The sequence below is a fragment of the Pleurodeles waltl genome, chromosome 3_1 (genome assembly GCF_031143425.1).
Source record: "Pleurodeles waltl isolate 20211129_DDA chromosome 3_1, aPleWal1.hap1.20221129, whole genome shotgun sequence".
NCBI classification, from domain to species: domain Eukaryota; kingdom Metazoa; phylum Chordata; class Amphibia; order Caudata; family Salamandridae; genus Pleurodeles; species Pleurodeles waltl.
Window position 1 is genome coordinate 1,525,841,447 of NC_090440.1, and position 13,089 is coordinate 1,525,854,535.

The 13,089-nt window shown below is 41.5% G+C and overlaps 1 protein-coding gene across 2 annotated transcripts in view; it reads left to right on the forward strand.

The window, feature by feature from the left end:
- Positions 1 to 281: 281 nt before the first annotated feature.
- Positions 282 to 13,089, forward strand: part of PPP1R8 (protein phosphatase 1 regulatory subunit 8) — a 162,417-nt gene continuing 149,609 nt past the window's right edge. Inside the window, exon 1 of one of the 2 annotated variants that reach the window (XM_069225105.1) lies at positions 282 to 435. In XM_069225105.1, the coding sequence (XP_069081206.1) occupies positions 386 to 435 (50 nt within the window). In that variant the 5' untranslated portion in view covers positions 282 to 385. The remainder of the gene's footprint in view (positions 436 to 13,089) is intronic. The other variant, XM_069225104.1, reaches the window with a different exon arrangement.

Sequence of the window (13,089 nt, forward strand, 5' to 3'; positions counted from 1 at the left end):
TACACTCGATTCACGAGACGGGTCATAAGTTATTTACATTTCCAGACCCAGATCCCTAAAATCTGCAAAGTAAGTTGTACTTCTTGTAGTCCTTTTGATCTCATTCGTTTGTTATAGGCACTCGCAAAGCAGCCCGAAGAGCTGGACGCAAAACCATATATTTTTTTTACATAGCCATCCTTCTTCTTCGGCTGGGAGCGCGCGGTTTTGTAGTATTTCTTCTCTGTCCACAACGCCTCTTTTAGTCTCATTTCTGTTTCTCTCTGAAATTGGTGCGCCAAGGAGGTCTGATGGATGTGCGCATGCGCGAAACTGCCTTTTGCCATTGGTGAAGCATTCGTTCCCGTCGTGCCCTCTGATTTTGGCCGAGTGGTTTGTACACAAAATGGCTGGAGCCCCTAATCCGAACAAGCCCTTTTTCGACTGTCCGTCCTGGTGAGTCACAGTTACCGTGGGGAACCGGTCGAAGAGACCGCAGAGTTTTGCAATGATCTCTTACTGTAGTATCCCATCTGCAGTGTAAGCCAGGCTTTCACAATGCTGCCTGGTCCCCATCTTTGGCTAAATTAATCTCCCCCACATGAGCGTTAGCCCTGGCTCATAGGGCTATAGTCAAACCACACTGTTTATTATCGCCTCCGAAAGTAATGTGCGTCTCACAAGTACATCTCCGTCATTAAATTACCGTTCAAGGCCTGTGCAGTTCCATACCCCCAATGGTTTAACCCAGTTCGCCCAGTGCAGCACCCAGCACACACCTTACCGGCGCATCATCCTGCAAACGCCTAGTGTTACTCCCTGCATCCCTCCCAAAAAGGGCTTCTCTTTGGTGCAGGCTACTGCCTTCCCCCGAATGAGCACTTTGTGCCCGAAGCTATCTCTTTCCAAAAATGCTGCTCCAGCCTGCCCCGTTCCGCTGCGAAGGTTGTCTTCATCTTATTCAAATCGCGACACCTTCACCAGCTTTAGGACTTCTTCATGCATGCACAGGACACTATGAACAACTGCGCTCTCCAAAGTTGTTTTGGCCACTATTTCTCAAAGTCTGTTCGGTTGCATTTGATATTTTAAATACTTTTTCGAAAAATATTAATTTTAGATGTTGCGAAAATCGTCTTCTTTTTACTCTTGTCATCTAGTTATGTTTGCGACTTGGGTTATTGAATTTTAAGATATTTTTTTTGTATGAGTACCGTATCGGTAATGCTTGCAACTACGATCTGAAACCGTGTCTTTACTGCAGGGCCATTTGTTATTACAAAATAGTTTCTGAAGATGTTTGCCCTTAAGGGAGGAGTAAACATGGCTGTTAATTGGGCGTGGTTCATAGGAAGATATAGCCTCGATCGGTTTTTGGCCTGTATTGTCACATTGACTGCTATACTTTGCCCAAAGAGTGTTTTTTGGGGCGAGTCGCACCGTCTCCCCGTGCCTGGTTTATGGGCCGGGTTGTGAATTCGGCTTATTCACTTCACTTTATTTAAAAAAAAATATATATATATACTTTATTTCTGACCAGGTCGCTACATCGCCACGTGTCTGGAAGAATATAAGTAATGTAAAAAATACAGTGTAAAACTGTCACCTCCTCATCACTATATTATTTCTGACAAATGAAGACCCTATGCTATTATGTTCTTTGCACAACTGTGCGAATGATACGGCAGCATACACATTTTCCTTCAAGTGCTCCCCTGCTCTTTAAATGCTAGGTCCACGTTGTTACACATACCTACTTAGGCTTTTATGTAGAAACAGTTGTCTGGAGGATTCTAAATGGCGCCTAGGATGGCATTTACAGAGCAAGTCATTTTTTAGTTAAATGTAAAATATATACATTTCCTAAGCCTGTCTAGAGACAGATAATTGATTACATGCGAGAGCTTCAAGTCAGTGAGTGCTTTAGATTAGTCCACTTAGGTCGATGTCTTTCCTGCTTTTTCCACCTTAAGCATTGTTTGGCTGGCCTGTCAGGCAGTCCCATGGTATTTCACAAACATGTATTTTCTCAGTGTATGATTCGTTGCATTGCAGCTTAGCTGATGGGGTATTCATTACTTACTGTCACTCAAGCTGTTACAGAGCTTCAACACAGACCTTGTTTTGATTCGATAGTATCTTCACCTATTGGTTATCCTTCTCTGTGCTGATGTACCAAGCAACATTATTTAGACATGCATTCCACTTTATCCTGTGTAGGCCTCTGCCCACTCTCTCTCTCTTTGCAATGGATGAAAAAGGCAACCTGGTGCGGGGATCTGGTATTGCTAATTGTGATTTATGTGATATATATTTTATATCTAGGCCATGCATACTTTGGCAAGTACCCGTTTTCTGACATTTGTGAGCGAACGTTCTGTGAGCTGTGGGAAACCTAAACTTCTAGGGTGATGTGGCTTGCTTGCATTCCTTTACTATTTTTTGCTCTCTGTGGCCTTCAAACCTCAAACTTTGGAGAAAATTAATAGATCTGTAGTGATCTACACGTTTCCTACCATCCAGTGTTGTCAGACTTCTCCTGATAGACCACTTTCCCACTTGTGTGGCTGGACCCAAGGCACACAACATAAACAAATCAAGCCAAGGGCCATGCAAAATCAATATTTACCTTCTGGTTTGATCTGTTGCTGTTACATGAATTAGGCCCACACACAGGTGAGGGTGCATACATGAATGGGTGCGTGGATGGATGGTTGAATAAGTGTCTGAATACATAGGTAGGTAGCTCAGTAAATGGATAAGTGGGGACACGGATGAGTGCCCAGGTAAGACTATTGCATGGCCTCCTGCCAGCTATGATTAAATGTTCACTTCCAGTTACTTACCCCTTAGTTGACCCACCATCAGTCACATAACACCAACTTATTGACCCACTTATCAATTGCAATCATTTAGACTAATAAAAAATAGAAAGACCTATTGACATGGACACAGTAGCACTTGATTCAAAATGCGCTTGCTAGTTTGATATCATTTTTTATTGCGTTTAAGCTGACTGAGAAGCTGCTGACCATAATGAAGTGTGTGATCATGTTAAGAAATCTATTAATTTGCTTGATCTAGAAAACGCAACCTGCCACATTTTTAGGTGTAATGCTGAATGTGCTCTTGAATTATTATTCTTTTTGATTTCACCTTCAATTACTCTCTGTTGATGCTCTTTAAAATAATTGATGTATTCTTGATTAACTAATTTGGTGCTTTTAAAACGGATTCGGAAACAACATTTTAAACGCATGTTTTTTCGAAAACCTTTTCCTGTTACTTAGCTGTCTCTAGATGATCAACTTGCAATTTCCCACATTAATGCTGAGCTTAGAGTTGCCTCCTTGGCTTATTGTGATGCTCATATTGAGGCCATAAGATTTTATAAAACTCAACAGCTTTTTGTGGCATATCACAGTATTGTCTGTTAAGTTTGTTTAAGACACATTAATCCATTCCTTTTTTGCCTACTTCAGCACTAAATGTTTCCAGTATTCCTTTCTCTCATTTGTAGATGAATGTATAACTGCAAACCCTGCACAGTCTATCTTCATTATGGATTGTAAACTCACTTCCTATTGGTATTTACACTGCAGGAAGCAACAATAATCGATTATTGTTATCCCTGACAGTGAGACACAACAGGGGAATTGCAGAAGTCCCTTATTCACCCTGTTAAAAGTTCATCCTTGTGATCAATACAACAAACAGATATCTTTCAGTAGTGCTGCAGTGCTACAGATTCCTAGCTATTATTTACACTAAATAGTGGATTCTGCGCTACAGGACGATGAATCGAAGCAACATAGGTTTGAGGGGAAGTCATCAATGTGGGATGTGAACATCAACAAAAATCACAATCAACAATATTAAACCACACTCAATAACCACACCAGTTTATTAAGAATAATATATTAATTTATTTCCCTATATTAACAATGATAATGTCACGAAGATAACTCTCAAACACAAATGATAAGCATAAAGGACCTATAACGGTTGAGTAAAGCATCTTATGTGTCTCAATCTGATTTAGAAAATCAAAAAAATTATCTCCAAAAGAATCACACTTATTAATAATACAAAAAATGGTAGTAATGGCAAAGTATACATTAGTTCGACATAAAAATGATTTCAAGATAAGTCATGAGCGTCTCAAATTAGTTCCCTCACTACCCTCAAATTAGCATCAACATGCTGGGCTTTATGTGAAAAGAATTTAGTAACACAAATTTAGAAAAAAACTTATATCTTGGATTGATATAAGTAAAAATCATTAATAGTATTATGCAGCAGTCATATCCCATATTGCAGCTGGTACCTGAAAAACAAATAAAAACACATAACTCAATATTGTAACATCAGCAAGCAGTCTACTTCAGCCAGTGGACACCATCAGTTATGTCTTTGGAATTTGGGCCTAGCAGTAGCTAAACCCTCTGCTTTAGGAACACTTTTTAACCTCCTGCTTCATCTGACTCTCGTCATCAATCTCTCTACCTTGTTATACTAAACTCTAAAAAGCTAATGATTGGTCAGTCCTTAGGGTGGTGACGCTCTAGCCAATCAACAATTAAACCCACTAGGGGTAGCTGTGGGCACATCTACTTAAACTACAAAAACTCTTTTATGTAAGCTTTGAATTATGGAAAATAACTACAGCGCTGAGTTAGAATTTTCTCAGTTAAGGACAGAAAACAAACATTAGTAATCATTATTTAAAAGTCACTCGTTTTACATGTTAATTCATTGCACATTTTGTTATGAAAATCATTAATAAACATATTAGAAAATTTACACTCTCACAGTAGCATCTGAACATTTATGGTTTTTTATTTTTTATTTTTGCATGTTATTTCAAGCCCTGTGGTTTAGGGGTTATATTTAACTCTCCTTAAATAGCTGTGAGTCTTCTGGCTACTCAAGCCAGCACAAAATACATGTGCCTAAGACTGAGTTGGTAACAACTATGCCAGTTACTCGTGGGCATGCACTCTCACATTCAGTGGATTCAAGGAGCTGTTTAGCTGAGAGCCCCCCATAACAAGTAATCTGTTAAAAGTTGATTGGATTAATGGAAATTAATGTATACCCGGACGTTCCTGTTTGCCTGATTTCTTCGCATAGGTATGTCCATTATCTCTAGACCAGAGGTCTTCAAACTTTTTAATGTGAAGACCCCCCAGTCAAACTTTTTTTTAGGCGTAAGGACCCGCTCCTGACAAAAAGTTATAGAACCTGGTATTCCTCATCATAGACAACCATAAATTTCCACAGCAAATCATTTTCATGGTAGAGAAATAATATTAGCCAGTGTTTAGCAAGCAAAAAATGTTGTGGGCTACTCTAGTTATGTTAGTTTGCTGCTGTTGTTAGCTTCAGTCATGTCTGGGGGGAGGCTGGAGGGCCTTGAGAGTCTGAGCACTGAGAGCCATGTGATAGCATTTCCCAACCCAGTGGTATAACATGCTGTGGCCCCATGCGCCATAGGGCTTAATTAATGTGTGCACCTGCAACTCACTGCTTTCTTTTTCTGCTTGGGAGTGAGAGCTGGCCTAGGTGCAGCCACATGCTGAGGCAGGCACTGTCTGGGCGGGAGAGCAGCTGTGGCGGCAGCTAGCACAGTACTGTAGGACAGTGCATGTCTGCACTACCACTGAAAAAGAATAAATCTTTATCACAATGATTGGAGCAATTAAAGCCAGTACTGGCTCCCAAGCATCCTTTACATTTACAGATTACCTTTTACATTTGTAGACTAACAGTGCACATTTGCATTTCTTTCAGGCAGGAAGTTATTTATCTGTCTGCCTGGCTTTGGTTTCACAGCACAGGATACTCCATGAATGACACTTAAGCTGAAGCATTTACAATATCGGAATTAACCGTCCCTTGACAGTTGTTTTACAAAGGGTAGAACAGTTTTTCATAGACCCTTTTTGTGCTCACAGTAAGGCTGGGGAATGCATACCCCCCTTCCCATTACTCCACCCACACGATGCCAGATGTACAGCAAATGCACATCAGGACAAGATATGTGCGAGCTCCACTGACATTTTTGTAAACCTTATGGCTGAGTTCACAGTTCCATGTAACGAAACTCAGTGCCTGTACTTGTCCCAGTCTACAAAGGATGTCAAAACCCACTTCTTTCGACAATTTGAACCTCTGACATGTACATGGGCATATGTAATTCAAGGGTAAGTAAGCAATCCTTTTGACAGATACTGCTGCTGTCTTTGGAAACACAGGAACAAGGTTCTATTGCAAGTTTACTGAATTATCAAGTATCTATCTTAGGCTTTGACTTTCCCTGGTTAACAAAGTTGAATAGTCGAGGATTACTTTTCGAGGGCGGTGTGTTGGATACTGTCTAATTCAGATAGTACATGTATCACTCAAAATAAATGTCTCTGTAACTAAGAAGATTTACGGCAATAATCTTATTTCTGTATGTTTACCTCAATAACTTATTTGTCTTCACGTACTGATCAACGGGTACTGTCACACAGTGCTTTCTATGGTTGAAGCTGCAGTTCTGGCTATATGAGAGAAAGTTCAGCGATGCTTTTCCCAAAGCAGCAGAAGTAGTGAAAACCAAGCTGATAGAGGGTTGGTCTTAGGCCAGGGGAGGTTGTAGGTTAGGCTTAGCTGCAGTTGGAGGCTCACAGTTTTGGCATGGTCGGTTGGCATCACTATCTTCCTTCAAGCAAGATTCTGAACACTGAATGTTGACAATTGGGACAGATCCCTAATACATAGGGTGGTTCCACCTTCTTGTCTCCAGCAGCGGCTGAGTTTCTTCCTCCCTCCTTGGTATATTGCTCTTATGCCTGAATTTGGGGGGGGGGGGGCAACAATTCTGCCTCTGATCTTAACCTCCCACTCAGCTGATGTGCAAAGCTCAATTCTGTCCGTGGGGCACTTGGCCTGAATCTGACACTCAGAAGTTGAGGAGAGCTAACCATGCATTTTCCTTTCACTTGTACCAAGGTTCCAAGACAACCAACCACCAGGGAACTGTTATTCTGATTGGACAATAAGTTATCTGGAAGCCAGTCAAACAAGGGTGATAGCCCTATTATTTTAAATGTATAGCTTTACTTTCTCACTTTTGGGTTAAAAATTCTTTTATTTCCAATATACTTCTGGCACGTGCAAGGTTGTGTAAGGAGCAGGAATTGCTGAACTCCAGTTTGTGTTTATAATTTGCCCACTTGTTTTCTTCCGACACGGTAAGTCGTGGTTGAATTTTAACTACGCCCTTGGATGACAACCTTCTTAATTACAAAGCACGTTCGTGCAGCATCTACACTGGACAGAGTTGAACCAACGCAATTTTCTTTTTCTTGTAGACACCTTGGTGTCAATTTCAGGAGGTGCCTGGCTCCTTCATGAACACCATGCTGTAAGGGTGATAGCTCTGTTATTTTAAATGTATGTTTTTACTTCCTCACTTTTGATCTAATCATACTTTTATTTCCAGTACGCTCATGGTACAGGGAAGCTTGTGTGAGGAGCAGGTGTTGCCTGACTCTAGTTTGTTTATAATTTTCCCACTCAGTTTCCTCTGACGCTCTAAGTTGCAGTCAGATTTTAACCATGTCCCTTGTGTGTCAGTGTTCCTAAACTGCAGGGTGCGCAAAAGGCAAACCCGGCTGCTCTGGAACCCCTGGCCAAAATTGCTTCTTAACCTTGCCCTATGAAGGTACTTAAAGGAGGCGCTCCTTTCAGTTAATAACTTAGGTAAGAACACGTTCAAGTCTGACAGGTTGTCTTGAGTCATTACTTTGGAACTGTTGTGGATTCTCATTAGCGAAGAATACAAGTTTAGTAGCATACTCACTGGATAGTCCAAAAAGGAATACTATTAGTCCCATAGGTATAGGAATAAGTAGGATAGTATCTTGTGTGCTTATGAACGCATGCTCCTTAATTAAAAACAAATATGAATTTGTGGATTTTATGGAGAATCACCCTCCCGAGATATCATTTGTTACCGAAACTTGGCCGGACCAGATGTCAGGCCCTGGTTTAGTAGTTGCCATTCCAGGGGGTTCCTCTATTTTCGGACTGGATCGCTTATCCAACTGTGGAGGCGGCTTAGCAGTCGTATATCACAACCATTTGAAGGCTACATTCCAACTGGCTACCCAGTTAGATTGTAAAGCATTCACTTTTAAATTTGAGCCATCTAAGTACTTGTTATTTAACAGTTTGTTAATTTACTAGATTTTCTGCAATCATTTAATGTATTTATAGAAACATGCACGCACTTGTCTAATTATCCATATTAGGGGACTTTAATTTTCACTTAAACGCTTTTGGCTGATAAAGATATAGAACAGCCAATCCACAACGTGTTAAGCTTTGACCTCTCACAAAGGGTCTATACTGCCACCCATTCAGCTGGTCACACTCTAGATGGTATTTTTACCAGAAACCCTGCTCTCTCATTTGTGTCTGCTTTGCCACTGACATTTTTAGACCACAAGCAAATTGTTTTTTCTATGGAGATGGCAAAACAGCTCTAATTTCTCCTAAAGGATCAAATCGTGTGCTTGGTATAAAAATGATGGAAACAAGCTGAAAGAAACTTTGCTAGATACTCAACCAATTTTGGATAAAGATTTGGACCTAGTAACGTCAAATTATACTAATTTGATAGACACAACAAAGAATCAGCTGGCTCCTTAAAACAAAAATCATTCAAGTAAACCATCATCCCCCTTAGTAGTCATTTAATTTAAGTTGGCAAAAACAAATTTGTAGAAGACAGGAATAAAAGTGTAAGCAAAATTATAGCTCTTGAGAGAGACAAATATTGAGTGTATAAAGCTATGATTATGATTGAATAAACTAAGTATTTTATTGAAAATATTAAAACTGCCTAAACTTCTCCCTAAAAACTCTTTAAAACGGTTAACTCCCTCCTGAACTTCAATAATAAATATACAGCTGGCCTTCATCGGTCTTTCTGTGACAAACTGGCCAATTATTTTCAATCTAAGGTCAATAAAATGTATGAGTTCTCCCCCAATTTTAAAGTAGTCCTAAGTGATCTTGTGGCTGAATGTCCTTTCCTGATAACCAGGACTCTCAATGAGTTCTCCCCTCTGACAGTTGAGGTGATAACTAAACTAATTGTATCAACTAAATCTGAATCTGAGGCTCCATCAGATCCGTGCCCGCCTAAATTCCACATCTTGTCCAAGGGACAATAGTCTTACACCTTACCAAGATCTTAAACTCTGTATTTAATTCAGGACACTTTACAAGTTTCTGGATAAAGTTTTGTGTTTTACCATTACTTTAAAAAAAAACTCTGATCTACATGAGGTAAGCAGCTATCGTCCCATCTCTCGGCTTCTGTGCCAGGCAAAATAGGGGTGGGGGGGGTGACTGGGGCAGAGGGGGGAGGAGGCTATGAATAATGAGCTTTGCTAATTTTCTAACAGTATTCATCTGTTAGAATATACACAGTACAGCTTTAGAAGCAATCTCAGTACTGAATCAGCTCTGGTTGTAGCAGTTGAATACGGCAAAGTGACAGTTAAAGGCTTCACTTGACCTTCTTAATTTGTCAGCAGCAATCGACTCAGTCAGTTGCACGGTGCTCATAGCTCGTCTGGAGAGCATAGGGGTTAGGGACTCTGCCTTGGCCCTTTTTAAGCTCCTTTTTCTGAGACCGAGAATTATCAGTTTCTCTTGGAGGCTATGTATCTAAGCCTTTTTTCCTCCCCTGTGGATTTCCACAGGCTCATCACTAAGCCCTACACTGGTCAATGTTTGTTACATATCAATTTTTTTAGTTTAAGGTGGAGGGGCCAGTAGTGCTTTATTGCCTTGTCCCTTCAATACCAGCATAAATAAATAATCTAAAATAGTATTAAAAAAAAATAGTGGTTGTGAGGGGCAATGGTATAATAGGTGGGGTGAGGAATGGGGAAAGGGCGGGCTAGGGGAACACCGAAATAGAGAAGGAGCATCACGGGGCAGGGCAGAAACACACAACCGAGAAAGGATCACAGACCTTTACAGATTGATGTCGAGCAAATGCTTAATTCTTAACAATGCACTCTGGTAATATCCAGGCACAGCACTCAATGAAGAGAGGAATGTCAGCCTGTGTCACACCCTCTTGAGTGCTTGTGGCCATACCAACAAACAGCCCCCAAGTGGAATTTAATTTAACAGGAACAAATCATTCTGTGGGGGCGTCATTCGTTGTTGAACTAGGTGATTACTTTCAGACCAGATTGCAAGTTGTTCCTTGTTTTATGACCTAAGAAGACAGCCTGAAACAAGCTGCGGCGAGTCACGCCTGTCATAATGTACAAGACATAGTAGTGCAGGGCAGCAGACACATTAAGCATCTGAGCCAACTTGGGGATCTGCAAAGTAAATTGTAGCATACTACTAATAAAGGTTACTTACCTGTGTGGCATGTAGCACTAAGTGAATAATCTTGAGTATTAAATCTGTTGCATCTATTCTGGTTCCTTTCAAGCCATTGACAACTGGAGTTGAATTGTGTGGCTGTTTTAACTCTATACTGAGTCTACGGTACCAAAACAGCACCCTGGGCATAACCAGAACCGAACTGAGCTCGAATTAGTGGCAAAGAGTCAAATGGTGTAGAGGCTGTGCCCTAGTCACATTCTGTTGCTCACGTTTGGTTTAACTTTTGCCACAATCAATGCTTTCATGTAGTTCCTTTTTAGGTTTCGCCTGCACAGTGCTTGTGTTGTGCTTGCAAAATCTTTTAGGCTTAAAAAAAAAAAAAAAAAAATCTTAAAAGGGGCTTAGAGTCCACCCATTACTTACCATTGGCTCCTACATCCCAGTAGTTGCCATTGGCTGACTTCCACGTGATCTGCACAGCGGTCTACTTACCATTGGCTGGCTCCCAGGTGGCACTCTGCTGGTCAACGCCTCCTCCTCGCTTCCGTTGTCTTGCAGTGAATACTGGCCTCAGACCCAAGTACTGCTTCCGGTACCAGTCTCCTTCCACTTGTGCATGTGGGTGCTTCACTACCAAATTGAAAGAGGGGATGGGAAAATAAAACCTGGTGCAATATGGAGTAGCGAGGAAGGGTGTCCATTTAAAAAAATCGGACTGTTGGGAAAGATCTGCATTCAGGGTATGGTCCAGGGATGTTATGCACACTTGGCGACCATACCGGAGGGCCTCAAGGTGGCAGATGGGGCTCTGGGTCCTGCAGACAGTGGCGTCTACGGGGGGGGGGCACCTCTTAAGGCAAGGAATGTTACATATGAATCTGTACAAATCACTCGAGTGGTCCCGTATGGTGGCACTGGATTACGAGGCCTGTTCATAGCTCCTAGAGGCTGTAGGAGGAAGCTGGTTGTCATGGTGACTAATGTACAACCCCGGTGGGCACCCAGGGGGCCTTGGGGACAGGGTCTGTGGTTTAACAGGAGTCGAGCTTGTGATGTTCCTGCCTCAAAAGCTGCACACATGTTCTAGAAACAAAGCACACGCTAACTTTCTGGCCGCGCTTACGCCCAGTGCTCCCTTCAGACATCATTTACTGCCGTCACCTGACACCCATGCTGTCTCTATCCCAAGTAGGTGTCTTAAAGTAATTTCCACCTCCCCCAGGTGGGGTCTTGCAAGCCTCACCACACATCCGACAGACCCCACGTCTACGTTTCGCAGAATCTTTTGCCACTCTCCATTGTTTCACTCACACACCTCCAGCTCTCCGCTGTTTCGTACTTTTCTTCCTCATATTTCATAAACTCTCTGTGCTGTTTTTAGACATATTTCACAGCAGTAGGCAGCTGCTGGTCAACATGGCTTACAGGGGGAAAAAAACAGCTATGACACTGTCAGTACTAGCTGCTTCGTAGTGCTTTTTTCACTTTAAGCCATGTTGCACACACTGCTGTGCAACATGTGAAAAAAAAAAAAAAAAACATTGGTAAAGCCAATAGATCCGACATAGGCGAAACCTGTTTGCTTTGCCAATGCTTGTTTGAGCATTTCATTACAGTTCTGCGGAGAAATTGTTTTTTGGTTCCTTCAAATCAGCCCCTCCCACATTTACAGAGATACTAGAGAATGGAGGGTGGGTGGTTCGTTTCATTGCAACGCTTTTTCCTCAGTCTAAAACCTTTGAAAGGGTGTGTCACACAACTGTAACATGGCCTTGGAAGACACCGGGGTTCTGAAGAGGAGGTAAATATCACACTAGTCCAACTACAGTGCTGGGAGAGTTAAATTAAAGTGACAAAAAGGGGGGGGGGGGAAGGGGGGGGGTGTACAGTGGGAGAGAAGAGTAGGGCAACCCAAAAAAAGTATTATGAGATCAGACAGACAATTCTTTTCCGGAATATCTAAAGACTAGATTCCAATGTTAAGTTTCCCAAGAGAACATTACGGTCCACATTCTCTAAGAATATAGTGCTACACAAATTTCATTTCGTTCTCTATAAAACTGTGGAACAGTTTACGTTTTGCAGTGTAAACTTCAGTCCAATCTGGCTTATTTTAGGAAATCTCTTAGAACACTAACAGTTCCATTAGGTTTACATTTTGGTCCAGAGTTTTCAATATGTTTCTCTAAAAAGTTGTAGTGCTGCTGATTTAGAAACTCTTCACTTATAGAAATGTTGAGTTTGCATTTTGTGTAGCTTAATTGTGCTCTGGAGTACAGTCTTGTTTAATTCAAAGTGTTTTTTACATGGAAATTTTGCATCCCAATGTTGTGCACCTTGGACAGGCAGTTGTCCTCTTATTGGGGAGTTCACCTCTCTGGAACAGAGACCTCTTCGAAAGAACTGTTCTCTGCACTATCGATCCCGGATGAAGATTCCGAGTCGTGGGGGACTGCTTTATTCTTTGTAGCGTTTTTAGGATAAGTCAGAAATGTCCACTTCACAAACACGTTTATTTGGTGTGCTCCAATCTATTTTATTAGGTTGTTTCTTAGATGATTTGTGGGGAGTAAGAGTGTAGAAAAGAAGGCGGGGGAGGCATTGTTGCAGGATGGAAGTGGTTGGTTTTTGGGGGTATTCTGTCTTCTAAATTGCTTGCAAAGCTCGATATAGGCAAGGCTTCCCACAGAACTGAAAGAG